The 20,204-nt window shown below is 52.9% G+C and overlaps 1 protein-coding gene across 1 annotated transcript in view; it reads right to left on the reverse strand.

Moving 5' to 3' along the window:
• LOC142473245 (retinol dehydrogenase 14-like) overlaps window positions 1–17,538 on the reverse strand; it is a 34,796-nt gene extending 17,258 nt beyond the window's left edge. The window contains exons 1-3 of the mRNA XM_075580437.1: window positions 16,869–17,538; window positions 6,347–6,586; window positions 1,137–1,226 (exon numbers count right to left, since the gene is read on the reverse strand). Coding sequence (XP_075436552.1) covers window positions 1,137–1,226; window positions 6,347–6,586; window positions 16,869–17,025 — 487 coding nt within the window. The 5' untranslated portion in view covers window positions 17,026–17,538. The remainder of the gene's footprint in view (window positions 1–1,136; window positions 1,227–6,346; window positions 6,587–16,868) is intronic.
• Between the last annotated feature and the right edge of the window lie 2,666 nt (window positions 17,539–20,204).

Below are 20,204 nucleotides of genomic sequence, written 5' to 3' on the forward strand. Positions count from 1 at the left end.
CTGCAGGGGGAGACAGAGAGAGAGCTGCATGAGTCCTGCAGGGGGAGACAGAGAGAGAGCTGCATGAGTCCTGCAGGGGGAGACAGAGAGAGCTGCATGAGCCCTGAGAGGGGAGACAGAGAGAGCTGCATGAGCCCTGCAGGGGAAGACAGAGAGAGCTGCATGAGTCCTGCAGGGGGAGACAGAGAAAGCTGCATGAGTCCTGCAGGGGGAGACAGAGAGAGCTGCATGAGCCCTGCAGGGAGAGACAGAGAGAGCTGCATGAGTCCTGCAGGGGGAGACAGAGAGAGCTGCATGAGTCGTGCAGGGGGTGATAGAGAGAGCTGCATGAGTCCTGCAGGGGGAGACAGAGAGAGAGCTGCATGAGTCCTGCAGGGGGAGACAGAGAGAGAGCTGCATGAGTCCTGCAGGGGGAGACAGAGAGAGCTGCATGAGCCCTGCAGGGGAAGACAGAGAGAGCTGCATGAGTCTTGCAGGGGGAGACAGAGAAAGCTGCATGAGTCCTGCAGGGGGAGACAGAGAGAGCTGCATGAGCCCTGCAGGGAGAGACAGAGAGAGCTGCATGAGTCCTGCAGGGGGAGACAGAGAGAGCTGCATGAGTCCTGCAGGGGAAGACAGAGAGCTGCATGAGTCCTGCAGGGGGAGACAGAGAGCTGCATGAGCCCTACAGGGGGAGACAGAGAGAGCTGCATGAGTCCTGCAGGGGGAGACAGAGAGAGCTGCATGAGTCCTGCAGGGGGAGACAGAGAGAGCTGCATGAGCCCTGCAGGGGGAGACAGAGAGCTGCATGAATACTGCAGGGGGAGAGAGAGCCTTGAATGAGCCCTGCAGGGGGAGACAGAGACACCCTCAGTTTATTACTCTCTGCCAGTATTCCCTCGAGTACTTACGGTATGTTTCCCCCCTTTATATTTCTCTGACATTACACGCCACTCCCTACACGAGCCCCTACCCCACAGAGCTTGCAATCTAAATGTTCGCAGGGAGATAACGTGACTTCCAAGACGCGGCCACTGAAATTTGAACACCCACTACAAAGATAATTTTTATGTGGGGTGACATCATCAGTGTGAAACGCCCCCTCCCCCCCACCTCATGATGTCACGGTGATGTCACGGTGAGGCCTCCGTACTTACCCACGAGCAGGTTGGTGAGCAGGAAGGGGCCCAGTTGGTTGGTGGCAAATGTGGCTTCCAGCCCCTCCGATGTGACAGCATACGGCAGCCCTGGGAACGCAGAAACCCCGCACGTGAGTGCCCCCCGCACTCTAATCCCGTACGTGAGTGTCCCCGCACTCTAATCCCGCACGTGAGTGTCCCCCGCTCTCTAATCCCGCACGTGAGTGTCCCCCGCACTCTAATCCCGTACGTGTGCCCCCCGCACTCTAATCCCGCACGTGAGTGTCCCCGCACTCTAATCCCGCACGTGAGTGTCCCCCGCTCTCTAATCCCGTACGTGAGTGTCCCCGCACTCTAATCCCGCACGTGAGTGTCCCCCGCTCTCTAATCCCGCACGTGAGTGTCCCCCGCACTCTAACCCCGTACGTGTGCCCCCCGCACTCTAATCCTGCACGTGAGTGTCCCCCGCACTCTAATCCCGTACGTGTGCCCCCCGCACTCTAATCCCGCACGTGAGTGTCCCCCGCACTCTAATCCCGTACGTGTCCCCCCCGCACTCTAATCCCGTACGTGTGTCCCCCGCACTCTAATCCCGTACGTGTGTCCCCCGCACTCTAATCCCGCACGTGAGTGTCCCCCGCACTCTAATCCCGCACGTGAGTGTCCCCCGCACTCTAATCCTGCACGTGAGTGTACCCCGCACTCTAATCCCGTACGTGTGTCCCCCGCACTCTAATCCCGCACGTGAGTGTCCCCCGCACTCTAATCCCGCACGTGAGTGTCCCCGCACTCTAATCCTGCACGTGAGTGTCCCCCGCACTCTAATCCCGTACGTGTGTCCCCCGCACTCTAATCCCGCACGTGAGTGTCCCCCGCACTCTAATCCCGCACGTGAGTGTCCCCCGCACTCTAATCCCACACGTGAGTGTCCCCCGCACTCTAATCCCGCACGTGAGTGTCCCCCGCACTCTAATCCCGCACGTGAGTGTCCCCCGCAACTCTAATCCCGCACGTGAGTGTCCCCCGCACTCTAATCCCGCACGTGTGTCCCCTGCACTCTAATCCCACACGTGAGTGTCCCCCGCACTCTAATCCTGCACGTGAGTGTCCCCCGCACTCTAATCCCAGACGTGAGTGTCCCCCGCACTCTAATCCCGGACGTGAGTGTCCCCCGCACTCTAATCCCGCACGTGAGTGTCCCCCGCACTCTAATCCCGCACGTGAGTGTCCCCCGCACTCTAATCCCGCACGTGAGTGTCCCCCGCACTCTAATCCCGCACGTGAGTGTCCCCCGCACTCTAATCCCGCACGTGAGTGTCCCCCGCACTCTAATCCCGCACGTGAGTGCTCAGCACTATAATCCCGCACGTGAGTGTCCCCCGCACTCTAATCCCACACGTGAGTGTCCCCCGCACACTAATCCTGCACGTGAGTGTCCCCCGCACTATAATCCCGCACGTGAGTGCCCCCGCCCTATAATCCCGCACGTGAGTGCCCCCGCACTCTAATTCCGCACGTGAGTGCCCCCCGCCCTATAATCCCGCACGTGAGTGCCCCCGCCCTATAATCCCGCACGTGAGTGCCCCCGCACTCTAATCCCGCACGTGAGTGCCCCCCGCCCTATAATCCCGCACGTGAGTGCCCCCGCACTCTAATCCCGCAAGTGAGTGCCCCCCACACTATAATCCCGCACGTGAGTGCCCCCCGCACTCTAATCCCGCATGTGTGACCCCCGCACTCTAATCCCGCACGTGTGACCCCCACACTATAATCCTGCAAGTGAGTGCCCCCCGCACTCTAATCCCGCATGTGTGACCCCCGCACTCTAATCCCGCACGTGTGACCCCCACACTATAATCCTGCAAGTGAGTGCCCCCCGCACTATAATCCCGCACGTGAGTGTCCCCCGCACTCTAATCCCGCACGTGAGTGTCCCCCGCACTCTAATCCCGCACGTGAGTGTCCCCCGCACTCTAATCCTGCACGTGAGTGTCCCCCGCACTCTAATCCCGCACGTGAGTGCTCAGCACTATAATCCCGCACGTGAGTGTCCCCCGCACTCTAATCCCGCACGTGAGTGTCCCTCGCACTCTAATCCTGCACGTGAGTGTCCCCCGCACTATAATCCCGCACGTGAGTGCCCCCGCACTCTAATCCCGCACGTGAGTGCCCCCCGCCCTATAATCCCGCACATGAGTGCCCCCCACACTCTAATCCCGCACGTGAGTGCCCCCCGCCCTATAATCCCGCACATGAGTGCCCCCCACACTCTAATCCCGCACGTGAGTGTCCCTCGCACTCTAATCCTGCACGTGAGTGTCCCCCGCACTATAATCCCGCACGTGAGTGCCCCCCGCCCTATAATCCCGCACGTGAGTGCCCCCGCACTATAATCCCGCACGTGAGTGTCCCCCGCACTCTAATCCCGCACGTGAGTGTCCCCCGCACTCTAATCCCGCACGTGAGTGTCCCCCGCACTCTAATCCTGCACGTGAGTGTCCCCCGCACTCTAATCCCGCACGTGAGTGCTCAGCACTATAATCCCGCACGTGAGTGTCCCCCGCACTCTAATCCCGCACGTGAGTGTCCCCCGCACTCTAATCCCGCACGTGAGTGTCCCCCGCACTCTAATCCCGCACGTGAGTGCTCAGCACTATAATCCCGCACGTGAGTGTCCCCCGCACTCTAATCCCGCACGTGAGTGTCCCTCGCACTCTAATCCTGCACGTGAGTGTCCCCCGCACTATAATCCCGCACGTGAGTGCCCCCCGCCCTATAATCCCGCACGTGAGTGCCCCCCGCACTATAATCCCGCACGTGAGTGTCCCTCGCACTCTAATCCCGCACGTGAGTGTCCCTCGCACTCTAATCCTGCACGTGAGTGTCCCTCGCACTCTAATCCTGCACGTGAGTGTCCCCCGCACTATAATCCCGCACGTGAGTGCCCCCCGCACTCTAATCCCGCACGTGAGTGCCCCCCGCACTATAATCCCACACGTGAGTGACGCCCGCACTATAATCCCGCACGTGAGTGCCCCCCGCACTCTAATCCCGCACGTGAGTGCCCCCGCACTATAATCCCGCACGTGAGTGCCCCCGCACTATAATCCCGCACGTGAGTGACGCCCGCACTATAATCCCGCACGTGAGTGCCCCCTGCACTATAATCCCGCACGTGAGTGCCCCCCGCACTATAATCCCGCACGTGAGTGCCCCCTGCACTATAATCCCGCACGTGAGTGCCCCCCGCACTATAATCCCGCACGTGAGTGCCCCCTGCACTATAATCCCGCACGTGAGTGCCCCCGCACTATAATCCCGCACGTGAGTGCCCCCGCACTATAATCCCGCACGTGAGTGCCCCCGCACTATAATCCCGCACGTGAGTGCCCCCGCACTATAATCCCGCACGTGAGTGCCCCCGCACTATAATCCCGCACGTGAGTGCCCCCGCACTATAATCCCACACGTGAGTGACGCCCGCACTCTAATCCCTCACGTGAGTGACGCCCGCACTATAATCCCGCACGTGAGTGCCCCCGCACTATAATCCCGCACGTGAGTGCCCCCGCACTATAATCCCGCACGTGAGTGCCCCCGCACTATAATCCCGCACGTGAGTGCCCCCGCACTATAATCCCGCACGTGAGTGCCCCCGCACTATAATCCCGCACGTGAGTGACGCCCGCACTCTAATCCTTCACGTGAGTGCCTCCCGCACTCTAATCCCTCACGTGAGTGCCCCCCGCACTATAATCCCACACGTGAGTGCCCCCGCACTCTAATCCCTCACGTGAGTGCCCCCGCACTCTAATCCCTCACGTGAGTGCCCCCGCACTCTAATCCCTCACGTGAGTGCCCCCGCACTATAATCCCGCACGTGAGTGCCCCCGCACTATAATCCCGCACGTGAGTGCCCCCGCACTATAATCCCGCACGTGAGTGCCCCCGCACTATAATCCCGCACGTGAGTGCCCCCGCACTATAATCCCACACGTGAGTGCCCCCGCACTATAATCCCGCACGTGAGTGCCCCCCGCACTATAATCCCACACGTGAGTGCCCCCGCACTATAATCCCGCACGTGAGTGCCCCCCGCACTATAATCCCACACGTGAGTGCCCCCGCACTATAATCCCGCACGTGAGTGCCCCTCACACTCTAATCCCTCACGTGAGTGACGCCCGCACTATAATCCCGCACGTGAGTGCCCCCGCACTATAATCCCGCACGTGAGAGTCCCCCGCACTATAATCCCGCACGTGAGTGACGCCCGCACTATAATCCCGCACGTGAGTGCCCCCGCACTATAATCCCGCACGTGAGTGCCCCCCGCACTATAATCCCGCACGTGAGTGCCCCCGCACTATAATCCCGCACGTGAGTGCCCCCCACACTATAATCCCACATGTGAGTGCCCCCGCACTATAATCCCGCACGTGAGTGCCCCCGCACTATAATCCCGCACGTGAGTGCCCCCGCACTATAATCCCGCACGTGAGTGCCCCCGCACTATAATCCCGCACGTGAGTGCCCCCCGCACTATAATCCCGCACGTGAGTGCCCCCGCACTATAATCCCGCACGTGAGTGCCCCCGCACTATAATCCCGCACGTGAGTGCCCCCCGCACTATAATCCCGCACGTGAGTGCCCCCCACACTATAATCCCACATGTGAGTGCCCCCGCACTATAATCCCGCACGTGAGTGCCCCCGCACTATAATCCCGCACGTGAGTGCCCCCGCACTATAATCCCGCACGTGAGTGCCCCGCACACTCTAATCCCGCATATGTGACCCGCGTGCTCTAATCCCAATGTGTGACCCCCGCACACTCTAATCCCGCACATGAGTGACTCCCGCACTCCGACACTGCGCTCTAGTCACGCTCGTGAGTGACCCCTGCACTCCGACACTGCGCTCTAATCCCGCACGTGACTGACTCCCACGATCCAACACGGCGCTCTAATCCCGCATTTGGGTGACCCCCTGCACTCCGACACTGCGCTCTTATCCCACACAGGTGGCTCAATCTAAACCACTGATTGAGCCACCTGTGCTGAAGCAGTGGATCCTTAAACTTGACCGGTTTGTGGCCCTTGAGTAATGGAGTTGTCCGCCCCGGGATTAATCCCTCTAATACACATGGGAGTAACAGGTTCAGTATTTCTTTTAATGCAGTGACGGCCTCGATCCCAAGTCCCCGCAGCCCCCCGAACCCCAGATACCTGACACCCCGGCGTTGTTCACCAGGATATCCAGCCTCTTTTCGTCCCGCAGTATCCTCTGAGCGAAGGCGCGGACGGACGCCATGCTGCTAGTGTCCACGATCGCCAGCACCACGTCCCCGTTCCCTGTCTGTTTCCGGATCTCCCCCACCGCGTGCTGGCCGCGCTCCCGGCTCCGGCAGGCCAGGATCACCCGCGCCCTCCTCCTCGCCAGATCCAGCGCCACGCACTTTCCGATGCCTGTGGAGAACGAGAGAAAACTACTAACCAAACGCAACCGCGGTGCCCGGGGACGGTACTCAGGGGAACCGCCTTGTTACTCTCTTACCCCTGAACACCACAACTTCTTACATTTTTACACCCGGTAGCAACACTACATTTGATATTTGCAACCTGATAATTCCATGTTGTTTTTAAAAGAGAAGGGTTATTATCTTGGAAATTCTTGTTACGGGAGACCAGGTTATTTACACCTTTTTACCAGGATCATTCATTGAGCAAAACAAGGTAATGAAATAAATTGTAATTTATTCGCACAAATTCGCTTACACACAGTGATACACAAAATAGAGACAAAAAGACACACAAACTTTGTGACTGGGGTCGAAAACTAGACTTTCCTAGGTGCAGGGAACTCTATAGGAAAGTTTTACCCTGACCGGGATTTAACCCAGAATCTCCGGAACCCAAATCGGCATAAAATTCCATTCGCCACCGCTACGTTCTCTTCTGAGAACCGGGTCGCTCATTGTCACAGGAGATCAGAACTTTTAACATGTTAATTACCCGGATCCTTTGAGCAAAGCGAGAGACAAAATAAATTGTGATTTATTTACAAATTGAACATGCACAGCTTGATATCAGAAATAACACTTACTGGGACGGGGCAAAACGAAATAAAATGTTCCCGGAACAAAGTTCCCAGAAACAAAGTCTCTAGGCACCAATTCCCAGGAGCGGGGTTGATGCACAAATAGAGCCGCGAAACAGTCTTTGGCTAGTGGTGTCGCTCGCAACCACTATTTCTCCACCGAAAGTAATCTTTTCGTTTTCCCGCTGTAGGATTGGTCGGCAAATCCTCAGTTCTTACGAACTCTTGAAGCAGGGGACAATTCTTGGTTCCGATGTTATAATCTTTGTCCCGCACGATGAATCTTAGGTGAATCTAACTCCTGATTGGCTACACAGACTTTTAAAAGCACCCAAATCCTATCTCTATACTCTGCAGCCAATCGCTGCGTGGGAACTAAACTTCCCACCTATGGCAAGGTTGCCAGGACTTCATGGAACCGGGCAAAGGGGCTTCAAGGTATGCCAAGGGCATGCGCAAACTTCGCACCTGTCCCGCTTAGCATACCTAACCAAGCCCACTGCCCCGGCGACATCTTGTCTACCTTCCCCCGGACATCTGGACAAATGCCAGGGGAACACTGTTTACATCTCCAACCCCACTTTACACTTTAACATGTGGGTCCTTTGTCAACTCCGGACCTGGTCAAACATTCTGGGACCATCCCCACAGGGTGCCTCAGAAGTCCGGGGTTAAGTTATGCATGACTGACTTGCAGAGTGTGACGCTTGTGCTCCCACGCACATGCCAAGACAAGGAGGGGGACCCGATAGCGAGGTGGGGAAGCTGCAGGAGACTCGAGATAAGGGATTAGTTGCCGCGCAGCTGGGGAGCGGTGCACGTAGTCACGTGAGCACGCCGCACGCAGGAGAATGCGCGATGCATCCAGAGGAGCGGAGCCAAGCTCCGTGGCATGGCTTGGCCAGCTGCATGTGCGAGCATGCTCTGGCAGCAGAGCGGACATGCGCGCGCTCTCAGGCACCAACGCGGGGGTGTGAGGTATTCCACAAGTGAGGAGCAAGGAGGGGTAGAGTCCAGAGCACAAGGTCACTATAGAATGACTTCATGGAGGACGTCCATCCTCCTTAAAGGCAGAGTGCCAGTAACTGAAGAGTGAAGCAATACTAATTCAAAGTAAGGGTTCTTTAGTTAAATGCTTTGGCCAAAGTATTGTAAGCCTGCTACCACGTCAAGGTAAACCCTATTCAGCAGGTCCTACACTACCCGCAACGGTAAATAACCTCGGTAAAGAAAGGGGGAATGTCCCAGTCTTCCAGAAATCCAAAGGAGGTGTGTAAAGGTCCCAGAGGAAGTCCACGCAGGAACAGCATGTGATGGCAGGCACAAGAAGCATAGAGTACTGTTGTAGTACATAGCATGACCCAGGGCAGGTAGCAACTGACTGATCTTAAAAGGGCAGCAGGAGCTGTTGGTAATGAGAGTCAGAGTGAGGCTTACTTCCTGAGAGGAGGAAGAGGGCGTTGCTTGCTTCAGTATGCTAGAAGTCACTTCCTGTAGAGAAGACAAGGCAGGGGAAAGATGTGAGTGGCCGCTACACACAGGAGGGAGGTACCCCCTGCTCTGACTTTCACCCCTGGCTGTATAGAGTCATACGGACTCCCACGTCAAGCTTGCCACTGGTAGTGTGCCCATGTGTAGTAGAAGACTGGAATGTGACTGGTGGCTGGACGGACAGGTCCTCTATGTTACCCGTAGCGCTCACGACAACCGTGGTAGATGGGGAGGGGTGCCTGCACTGCTGTCGGAGCGAATGTGATTGCCCCGTCGGTGAATTGACCCGAGGGCCCAAGTGCCCCAACTGTGAGGTACAGCTCCTGAAGCCCAGACTGCCGCAACATACAGGACCGCCAGAGAATGGAGAATTATCCCGTCTCCGGGAGGATAAGGAATCTCTTGTGAACCAGCTGGGCCGGGGCAAAGATTCCTTCACCCAGACCGTCGAAGAACTGAAGAGGCAGCTTGAGGAGGAGACCAAGTCGAAAAATGCTCTGGCGCACGCGCTGCAATCATCCCGGCATGACTGTGACCTCATGCGGGGGCAATATGAGGAGGACCAGAAAACCAAGCACCGTCTACAGACAGAGATTGAGGACCTGGTCAGTGACCTGGAGAGATCCAACTCCGCAGCTGCCGCCCTGGACCAGAAGCAGCGGAACTTTGGCCGGATTCTGTCGGAGTGGAAGCAGGAGCACGAGGAGACGCATGCCGAGCTGGAGTCCACGCAGAAGGAGTCCCGCTGACTGAGCACCGAGCTCTTCAAGCTGAAGAACGCGTACAAGAAGTCTCTGGACAACCTGGAGACCCTCAAACGGGAGAACAAGAACCTGACGAGGAGATTGCAGACCTCACCAATCAGATCAGCGCTAGCGGGAAAGTTATTCATGAGCTAGAAGAGGTGAAGAAAGCTCTGGAGAGCGAGAAGAGTGATATCCAGGCAGCTCTGGAGGAAGCGGAGGGAGCGCTGGAGCATGAAGAGAGCAAAATTTTGAGGATCCAGCTGGAACTTTCTCAGATCAAAGCCGATGTGGATCGTAAACTGGCAGAAAAAGATGAAGATATCGAAAATCTAAGACGGAACCACCAGCGGGCTATGGACTCCATGCAGGCCAGTCTGGATGCAGAGACCAAAGCCAGGAACGAGGCCAGCAGGCTCAAGAAGAAGATGGAAGGTGATCTGAAGGAGATGGAGATATCCGGTGAAGAGGCCCTGCCCGGTGCTTACTTCTACGCAAAGGATCACCAAGTTCGTCTGTCTCAAGACCCAGAGCTCGTGATGTATCCCGAAGGCATCACTTCAGAAGTGGCTAATGGAGCCAACAAAGACTGTGCTGTGACCACTCTGGTAACTATTGCCTCCTTCATGCGCAACATGGAGCGCTTTATTCATCATGTGGTGGACAGAGGAAAAGGTCATGACCACCCGGTATACCGCATGTGCGAGGCGGAGGGCTGGGTAAAGGTCTGGCCAAGAGACATTGCACTATTCCTTCTACCAGGGGGAGGAAGTACTAAGGAGCCAGTGACTGTTACCCCTGAGCATGATCTTCAAGAGATTATCACGGCGGAGGCTCACAAAAGTCAAAGTGAGGTACCCCCACCTGATCAGTTAGGGGCACCCCACGCTTGGTCTCGGCAAACAGCAAACACTCAGCTGGCCTCGGGTATTACGGTGGTTGTTATGTGGTGTACCCAGTCATACAAAGCACATGTGATTCGTTGTATATTCTATGTACTGCATTTTTATTATATAATGTTTGTACATGGTTATGTCTGCTACCCAAGCGAGGTCGTTGGGATTTCACCAGGGGGAGAATATAGCCCTGGTCCCCGGCGGCTCCTAGAGACCCCCCTCCTTTGGAGCAGCGCGGTCGCGGGTGCCGCCAGAGCCAGCGACGGACCCGCCGGCTGCTTCCAAAGGTGGGGGCCGGAGCAGAGAGCGGTTGGAGCCTTAGGAGGCTCGGCGGTGCACCCGGCTAGTGGGGGCCGCCATTGCAGTTGCACGCGCATGCGCCGGGGTCGCGCATGCGCAGAAGAGGCCAGGGAGTTGCAGCGGCCATTGGGGGGTTGCGCGTGCGCAGTGGAGTTGCCGGCGGCCCTGAGTAGTCGCGCATGCGCAGGGATAAGCGTGCGAACGCTAGCCTACCAGGGAAGGCTCTTGGAAGGGACTACAAGTCCCATGAGCCTCAGCAGCGCCACATGTGGTGCCAGGGAGCCAATAGGGCTGAAGGATTGCCCTGGAGAGGCAGATAGATACATTTCGCGGGCTTGGAGCTCGTGGAGCAGTTGGCGCCAGGAGAAGCTAGGGGAAGGAGGTAGGGTGCAGGAGTCAGTGACTCCCTGCACTAGGCCAGCAGCCCCCAAGGCCCCAGATAGCCCTGAGTCACCCTGTAGTTTGAGTTGTGTCAGGAACAGCCCCCAGGTTAAGGACCCTGCCACTTATTATCTAGAGTCAGTTAGGGACCCAGCAGACGCTGCGCGTCCATCCAGAAGTTTAGGCTCAGACCTTCGCTGTCGCTGCAGCAGCCATCCGGGTGGGATCGCCCCGGACGGTAGTTCCTGTATAAAGCCGACATCAGGATCCTTTGTGAAGTTCCTTGGCAGGCCCGGGCACCGGAGTGCCCGGCAGGTAATCAACAAGTGCACCAACGAGTCCTATCATATTCACACGGGACATAGTGACTGCGCAGTCACACATATCTCACATAGTGACTGCGCAGTCACACATATCTCTCTCACTTGAGGGTGGGGTGATACTGTGTGGGGTTACTGGACACTGGGTGGGATCATCCGGTGGAGGTAGCGTCCTGCGAGACGCAGTAGTTAGTGTCTCCTCTAGGGAGGGACACCTGTTATTATATGCAAAAGTACGTTTCCTACGCTCACAAGTAAAGTCATTGGTTGTTTTACATACGGTGTGTGGAATGATATATATATTGTCCTGCGAGGAACCACTCCCCCTCTGGCGGGAGCCATCACAGGTGGAGGCGTTGCACCAAGTACGAGGTTATTCATATTGTTATACGTGCCCCAGGCTCTCCGTGGCGGAGTCTTAGGCCTCCTGTGAGCCTAACAGGTAACGCACCACGCTGGGTAATGCATATAGATCCCCTCACATACACCCTATCTGCGATTGGGAGGGGGGATATGGGTTACATATATAACATATAATACAATACCCATGTATTAGTGACAGGTAGGGGTAATGGCAGACTTAACCTTTATTAACAGCAGCCATATTTCCCCCTCCCGTCACACGCACAACCTTATCTATGGTCGGAGCACCCATAGAACCCCTAAACAGGTTTTGGGTTACCTGGGCATTAACTGGGTATCCCCCTTAACCTAGGGACCAATCATATTTACAGGGAAACTTTGCACGCCTTTGCCCCATTTACCGTTCTTGGCTGTGCTGAAGCAGGGAACCCTAGCCGTGAGACACGCAAGCGTTTTCAGGGGGAGATATTGCCGGGACAATATGCCTACATGTATTCCAGAATCAGACTTGATTCCCGGGTACATTTTTAGGGGAACTCTGGACCCCGACTAGATAAGACACATTCTGACAATTCCTCCGCTAAACCCCCCTTGAAACTCATACCCCAGCAATCCCCGCTTACTGACATCCCTGGAAAGGCAAACACACACACAAAATTATTGTCGCACATTTACACATTATGCATGTACAACGGTTGGGCTCAAGAGCTGACACTCTTGAACTCCAATACATGGATCAGAGGTAACCAAACGGGCTTAAACCCTTATTGGGGGCCTGGTTACCCCCACACCATCACACAAGGCCCTATAGGTAATGTCCACCCTCTTAAGGCTGAGGGGTTCATAGGTCATTGCCAACCGCTTATGGCTAAGGGGTTCTAGGCCATTTCCCCCTTATGGCTGAGGGGTTCTAGGTAATTTTCCCCTGCTTATGGCTGAGGGGTTTCTAAGTCATGTCCCCCTGATTATGGTTGAGGGGTTCTAGGTCATGTCCCCCTGATAATGGCGGAGGGATTCTAGGTCATGTTCCCCGCGTATGGCTGAGGGGTTCTAGGTCATGCTCCCCCTGATTATGGCTGAGGGGTTTCAAGGTCACGTCCCCCTGCTTATGGCGGAGGGGTTCTAGTCATGCACCCCTCCCCCCGCTTATGGCTGAGGGGTTCTAAATCATGCACCCCCCTCACCCTCCGCTTATGACTGAGGGGATCTAGGTCATGCACCCCTCATCCCCGCTTATGACGGAGGGGTTCTAGTTCATGCACCCCTCAACCCCACTTATGGCCTGGGGGTTCTAGGTCATGCACCCCCTCACCCCCTGCTAATGGCTAATGGTTTCTAGGTTATGCAACCCCTCACCCCCTGCTAATGGCTGATGGGTTTTAGGTCATGCACCCCTCACCCCCCCTGCTTATGGCTGAGGGGTTCTATGTCATGCATCCCCTCACCCCACGTATAGCGTAGGGGTTCTAGGTTATGCACCCCTCACCCCCGCTTATGGCTAATGGGTTCTAGGTCATGCAGAGGGGTTCTCTGTTTATAGAAACACAATGTTTGCAGGAAGCAGCATCTTCCCCTCTCTAAGGCTGAGTCCCCAGTGATGACGGCGGCGCGTTCTACGGCGTGCGTCCCACATACCACAGCTCAGCCCTCTATGGAGCAGGCCCCAGTGGGTGTGTGTGGGCCCGCAAAGCGCTGTGACGCGTATGCTGGCAGGGAAGACAAGGATTTTGTCTTCCCATGCCGCGGTCACGTGGGTGGCGCGCAGCCAATGGCAGGGCAGATATGACCATCATGGCCCCGCCCACCCATAGAGCTCCCCGACAGACCGCCGATCGCAGCTGTAGTCTCTGCTCGCGCCGCCAGGCGCCCGCGCTGCCGGGAGGTCTGGGGCCGTGGCCTTTGCAGAAATACTGCACACACGTGTAACGTGTGGCCAGACTGCTCCTCAATGTTACATATATGCACAGACTGATGCAGTCCGGCACAGTACCGCTGCTGGGAAGCGTGATCTATATCTCAGGCGTGTGCAGCAGTGGCGTGGTTACACAGCGTGCGGGGGGCGGTGTGAGGGTTAAAGTGCAGGGTGTTTGGCCTGGATAACATGCTCAGGCCGGTCAGACAGATAAAGACTGGGACATTCAGCACACAGATACAAGAGAGACGGGAGGAGCTATACACAATGGTCTCTGAAGTGGGTGCACCCAGTTCAAGGCCTAGCTGTGTTTTTATTTAATATTTGAGCAGGCCCGTCCCAGACTGTCCCTGTCGCGTGTACTTTGTTCTAAGTTGGGCAGGAGTCTTTGTGGTGACTCGGTGACGCTTGGTGAGGGGAGAGCTACCTGATTTTCATTTGATATATTGTATCATCAGTGTTAACAGACTCCTAACGGTGGTAGCACATTCATCAATATGTGCGAAGGCATACCAACAGCCACACCGTTTCTAGGGGCAGATTAGCTACAGTGTTTGTGTCAATTAGTGATAGTAGCTCTCTATATGTATGGAGTTTACAAGCTATTTTTTAGGTGATTAGTGTGTGTATACTTATGGAGCATATGTGACTGACCAGTCATTTCTGGGTCTACCAATCATATGCTCAGTGAGCAATCAGTTATCAGTGTGTATATTGCTGCACATTGGCAGTATCTTTACTAGCCTCACTGTTTAATCTTTACCCTATATCCACCAAGGAACCTTCTTTGACTAACTAAAGGAAGGTCTTACAATACCAAACACAGGTTAATAATGGTAGTAGAATTCCTGACAGTGGCAGCACATTCATAAATATGTGCACAGGTATACAGACAACCACACTGTCTATAGGAATCTATGTACCTTTGTACTCTATGTTCTGTGTTCAATAGCTAGCTCTTCTACCCTTGGAGCCTATTAGCTGTTGTTAGGTGGGTAGATGTGGGTTTTTATACAGAGCCTATAATACTGTTTCCTCACCATCGGATCTATTTATTATACGCTAAGTGAGGACACACTGGTTACTTGTGCTGATCTTTTTGCTTGTACTTAGCAATTATGATGAGACTTACACTATTCAACGTTATCACCTTGTGACCTGTCTGTTATTTTAGACAGACTATCAGCTAGCCCTCCTCCTATACCAGCGCATACCTAATTACCACTAATAGGAAATACTGCATATCGGTTCCCTGGGAACGTTTTGATCTAATACACCTCAAACGTTCCCTCTATTATATTGACCTGGAGTATCTTATATTCTCATCATAGGGTTTATATATATGTGTGTCAATTGTTGAATTTTAATACCCATTATTTTAATTAGTATAGCATTAAAAATTATTTTAAAAATATTTTCATTGTACATCTAGGGGATACTGAGTGCTTTAAGTGGGGTTCTTGCTCCTTTATTATTTAGAAGGGATGGATCATCGGGAAGCGCAAAATATGTGGAAACAAAAAATATTGATAGTGCAATATTGTATGTGATAGGATCAAAGTGTAATGACTGGTCTATCTTTAGAATACTCACAAACGTGAGAGAGTTAGAGGCACATAAGGGTATCTTTGGGTGCTGTGGATGCCACAAAACGATCAGGAAATCAGTCTTTGCCACAGATATGTGGACTCCAAGGGACCTTAGTAAAGAATAAGACTGGACATAGTGCAGACTGTATACAAAAGGTTTAAAAGGTAAGTGAAATGTAATACACTCACATGGTTTCAAAGTTACAAAAGCATTTAGATCACACGCAGTGGATCTCTGCAGCCGGATGGATGATATCTCAGGTTCCCCTCTGCTGTAGCGTGCGTGTCACGGATGCGTTTCAGCAAAAACCGGAAGTGACGTCATCCGCTTCCAGGGGTTCCGGCCAGTGTAGTAAACGTCACTCTACGCGTTTCACCTCTTCGGTATCATCAGGAGTAACGTTTTGGTGGATGGGGGAGACATATATACTCTTAGCTAAGTTCCCATTGGTGGATGGTAAACTAGATGTTAATTATACTAACTGGGTACGCATGGGGCTATAATGAGACAGATCGTTAGTCTCTCTACATCACACATATGTAGAGTTCAAAAATATAATATATAATAGATGCAATCAATTTAAATAGTTAATTAATTGGTACAAACGATCTGTCTCATTATAGCCCCATGCGTACCCAGTTTGTATAATTAACATCTAGTTTACCATCCACCAATGGGAACTTAGCTAAGAGTATATATGTCTCCCCCATCCACCAAAACGTTACTCCTGATGAAACCGAATAGGTGAAACGCGTAGAGTGACGTTTACTACACTGGCCGGAACCCCTGGAAGCGGATGACGTCACTTCCGGTTTTTGCTGAAACGCATCCGTGACACGCACGCTACAGCAGAGGGGAACCTGAGATATCATCCATCCGGCTGCAGAGATCCACCGCGTGTGATCTAAATGATTTTTTAACTTTGAAACCATGCGAGTGTATTACATTTCACTTACCTTTTAAACCTTTTGTATACAGTCTGCCCTATGTCCAGTCTTATTCTTTACCAAGGTCCCTTGGAGTCCATATATCTGTGGCAAAGACTGGTTTCCTGATCGTTTTGTGGCATCCACAGCACCCAAAGATACCCTTATGTGCCTCTAACTCTCTCACGTTTGTGAGTATTCTAAAGACAGACCAGTCATTACACTTTGATCCTATCACATACAATATTGCACTATCAGTATTTTTTGTTTCCACATATTTTGCGCTTCCCGATGATCCATCCCTTCTACTTAGCACGAGGATTGACAGAGCAATCCTACACCGGGTTATAGCAGCATTTCCACATGTGTTTGTATAAGTATCACCATTTAATTATTTAATTATCACTATACTATTTTGCACACTTTGATTTATTTAGAGCGCCACTATTTGATAAGTTTTCTTTTCACATGCACCCTCCTTTATTATTTACACTATACAGATATGGGGAGAAGATCTGACACTATACAGATATGGGGAGAAGATCTGACACTATACAGATATGGGGAGAAGAGCTGACACTTTATACAGATACAATAGAGGGAGGAGAGATGACACAGGGACCGGAGCACCAAGTAAACAAGGAGAAGAGATCCCTGACCCCATGAGCTTACAATCTAAAGCAGAGCCAATTTAACCCTGTGTGCGTGTCGGAGCTGGGGGTCACTTACCTGTGTTAGCTCCGGTGACGATGGCCGTTTTCCCGGTCAGGTCTGTCCGGCACTTGCGGGGGTGCCAGGTGCCTTTGCGCTGGGCGCGTAAAATGACCGCCAGGATCAGGGTGCAGAAGAACCAACCCGGGTGCCCCAGAAAGTCCGGTAGCTCCATGGCAGGGGAGAGAGTGAGACTGAGCACAGCTCAAAGTGCAGCCACCTTCTTATACTGCTGTAACATAGAGACCGGGAGAGAGCGACACTGAGCACAGCTCAAAGTGCAGCCCCTTCTTATACTGCTGTAACATAGAGACCGGGAGAGAGCGACACTGAGCACAGCTCAAAGTGCAGCCCCTTCTTATACTGCTGTAACATAGAGACCGGGAGAGAGTGAGACTGAGCACAGCTCAAAGTGCAGCCACCTTCTTATACTGCTGTAACATAGAGACCGGGAGAGAGCGACACTGAGCACAGCTCAAAGTGCAGCCCCTTCTTATACTGCTGTAACATAGAGACCGGGAGAGAGTGACACTGAGCACAGCTCAAAGTGCAGCCACCTTCTTATACTGCTGTAACAGAGACCGGGAGAGAGTGAGACTGAGCACAGCTCAAAGTGCAGCCACCTTCTTATACTGCTGTAACAGAGACCGGGAGAGAGTGAGACTGAGCACAGCTCAAAGTGCAGCCACCTTCTTATACTGCTGTAACATAGAGACCGTCCAGCACTGGGTCCTAGTGCAGCCACATTCAGGGACACCGTACTGATATAGCACCCACCATGTACAGAGGGATTTATACACCTCCCCGGGCACGCTGCTCAACATGCACTATACACAGGAAGCGTCCCCTGTAACTGAATACAGAGACACCGTACTGATATAGCACCCACCATGTACAGAGGGATTTATACAAAACCTCCCCGGGCACGCTGCTCAACATGCACTATACACAGGAAGTGTCCCCTGTAACTGAATACAGAGACACCGTACTGATATAGCACCCACAATGTACAGAGGGATTTATACACCTCCCCGGGCACGCTGCTCGACATGCACTATACACAGGAAGCGTCCCCTGTAACTGAATGCGGAGACACTGTACTGATATAGCACCCACTGTCACGGGAGACCAGGACTAATACCCGGGATCAATATTGCCAGACAGAACACGGGAGTTTATAAAATTAATTTATTGGAAAAACATATCCACAACTATACAAAAGACACAAACATCACACATACCCAACTGGGGAAACTGGGGGATACCCTGCCTAACTAGTCACAGGGACCTATACCCAACTGGGGAAACTGGGGGATACCCGGCCTAACTAGTCACAGGGACCTATACCCAACTGGGGAAACTGGGGGATACCCGGCCTAACTAGTCACAGGGACCTATACCCAACTGGGGAAACTGGGGGATACCCGGCCTAACTAGTTGCAGGGTCCTACTTGCAGAGATTTCTCCTTCGCCATGCTCCGCTTAACCTCCTCAGACACTCGGTAGGCGGGCTTCTGAAGGGGCCTCTGATCACCAGTGTTGACCGGATGATCAGGGAGGTGAGTCCATCCCGGCTTGTCTGTGAACAGACTCCCATACCTTCCTAACAACTCTCGTACCTGCTTCCGTTGGGAAACCGCGAGCTGGGACCCTATCCCCATGTCCTCCACAGAGCCTCCCTGCTTAGCCTCCCCTAGGAGATCGGGCAGAGCTCTGCTTGCCAAATCTCCCGATGGTGGGCTACACACCGCCATCACCACCGGTCCACTCGCATGATATTCTTTTAACATGTTGATGTAGTAGCTCCGATGTCTACCTAACTCCTGATCCAGAGCTACCACGTAATTTGACTCGTTCACCCGCCGGATTACCAGATACGGGCCGGACCAGGCAGCTAGGAGTTTTTTTCTGGTGAGTTGGCTTCAGAACAAGCACCTGCTGCCCCGGGATGAACTCTCCACTACGGGCATTTCTATCATACCAGCGCTTCTGCCTGGTGTGAGCTCCCTTGAGGTTAGCCTGTGCTAAGCCCATCAGATCTGGCAACCGATCTCTGAGCTGGACATGGGACTTTATCAAAGAGTAAACCCTCCCTGCTACCAGACAAGTCTAAATAGAAGCAACCCAAATCTAATTGGACAACTTGAAATGAGACCCAGCAGATTTGAATAATCACATCAAGGTAGAAATAGAGGCTGGGTCACCATGTTTTAACACTGACTTGTCTGCAGCAGAAAAAAACAACACATATATACATACAGATACAAACAAGAATGAATTAAAAACAAAGAATATGATGTCAAGCATTAATATATAAGAAACTAATATATATGCATACATGTATAATCATGGAGAAAGAGGAATGAAAAAATAAAATAAAACAAAATAAAGAAAAATAATGGAAAATAATAATAAAAAGTAAAAAATATATATGAATGAAAAAGTATATGTAATGAACTATAAAACAATAAAAAAAAAAATAATAACTTGGTATATAATAATGCTAACTCTATACTCTCCACTCCCTCAGTCATGAAGGAAATGTTTCAATTCCCAATCGGAATTCATGCCGAGGGGGTGGAGAGTCCCGAGGGTGCATATCCAATACGTCTCTTTTTAGGGTGACAAGGTATGTGTTCTATGGCCGAAAAGGAGACATTTCCAATGCCTCTCCTGGGACATTGAGAAAAATGTCGAGATACTGGATGAACTACATCCTTCTCCTTGATTAAACGAGTATGTTCAGCTATTCTTTGCTTAATGTGTTGTTTTTTCTGCTGCAGACAAGTCAGTGTTAAAACATTGTGACCCAGCTTCTATTTCTATCTTGATGTGATTATTCAAATCTGCTGGGTCTCATTTCAAGTTGTCCCATTAGATTTGGGTTGCTTCTATTTAGACTTGTCTGGTAGCAGGGAGGGTTTACTCTTTGATAAAGTCCCATGTTGGGATGAAACGCGTCAGAGTGGTCTTACCTGTGATGTCCAGCCTTTTTTTCTAAGAAAGCTTATTTTATATTATAGAAGCTTGGTTAAGTACAAGGGAGTAGTGAGCATTCATCACTTTTCTACCTTTTTGCCATTTATCCTGGATGGAGCACACAGGGGTCTCATATCTTTAGCAGGCTTTTTTACCCATATCCAGCGGAGGCGGTATCCATTCGATCTACGCGCCGGAGCGCTTTGCATGCTGGGTCCCCAGCCAGAGTGCAGCCGTTCACTACCTGGACGCGGCGTCTTCGTCATCAGCACCGACTGGCTGAGGAGTTGGTGAGGATACCAGACGGCAGAGCAGAAGCGATATCCGTTAGAACCTTGCGCCGGAGCGCCCTGCTTCACTGGTTACCAGCCGGAG

This window comes from Ascaphus truei, assembly GCF_040206685.1.
Source record: "Ascaphus truei isolate aAscTru1 chromosome 1 unlocalized genomic scaffold, aAscTru1.hap1 SUPER_1_unloc_1, whole genome shotgun sequence".
Taxonomy (NCBI): Eukaryota; Metazoa; Chordata; class Amphibia; order Anura; family Ascaphidae; genus Ascaphus; species Ascaphus truei.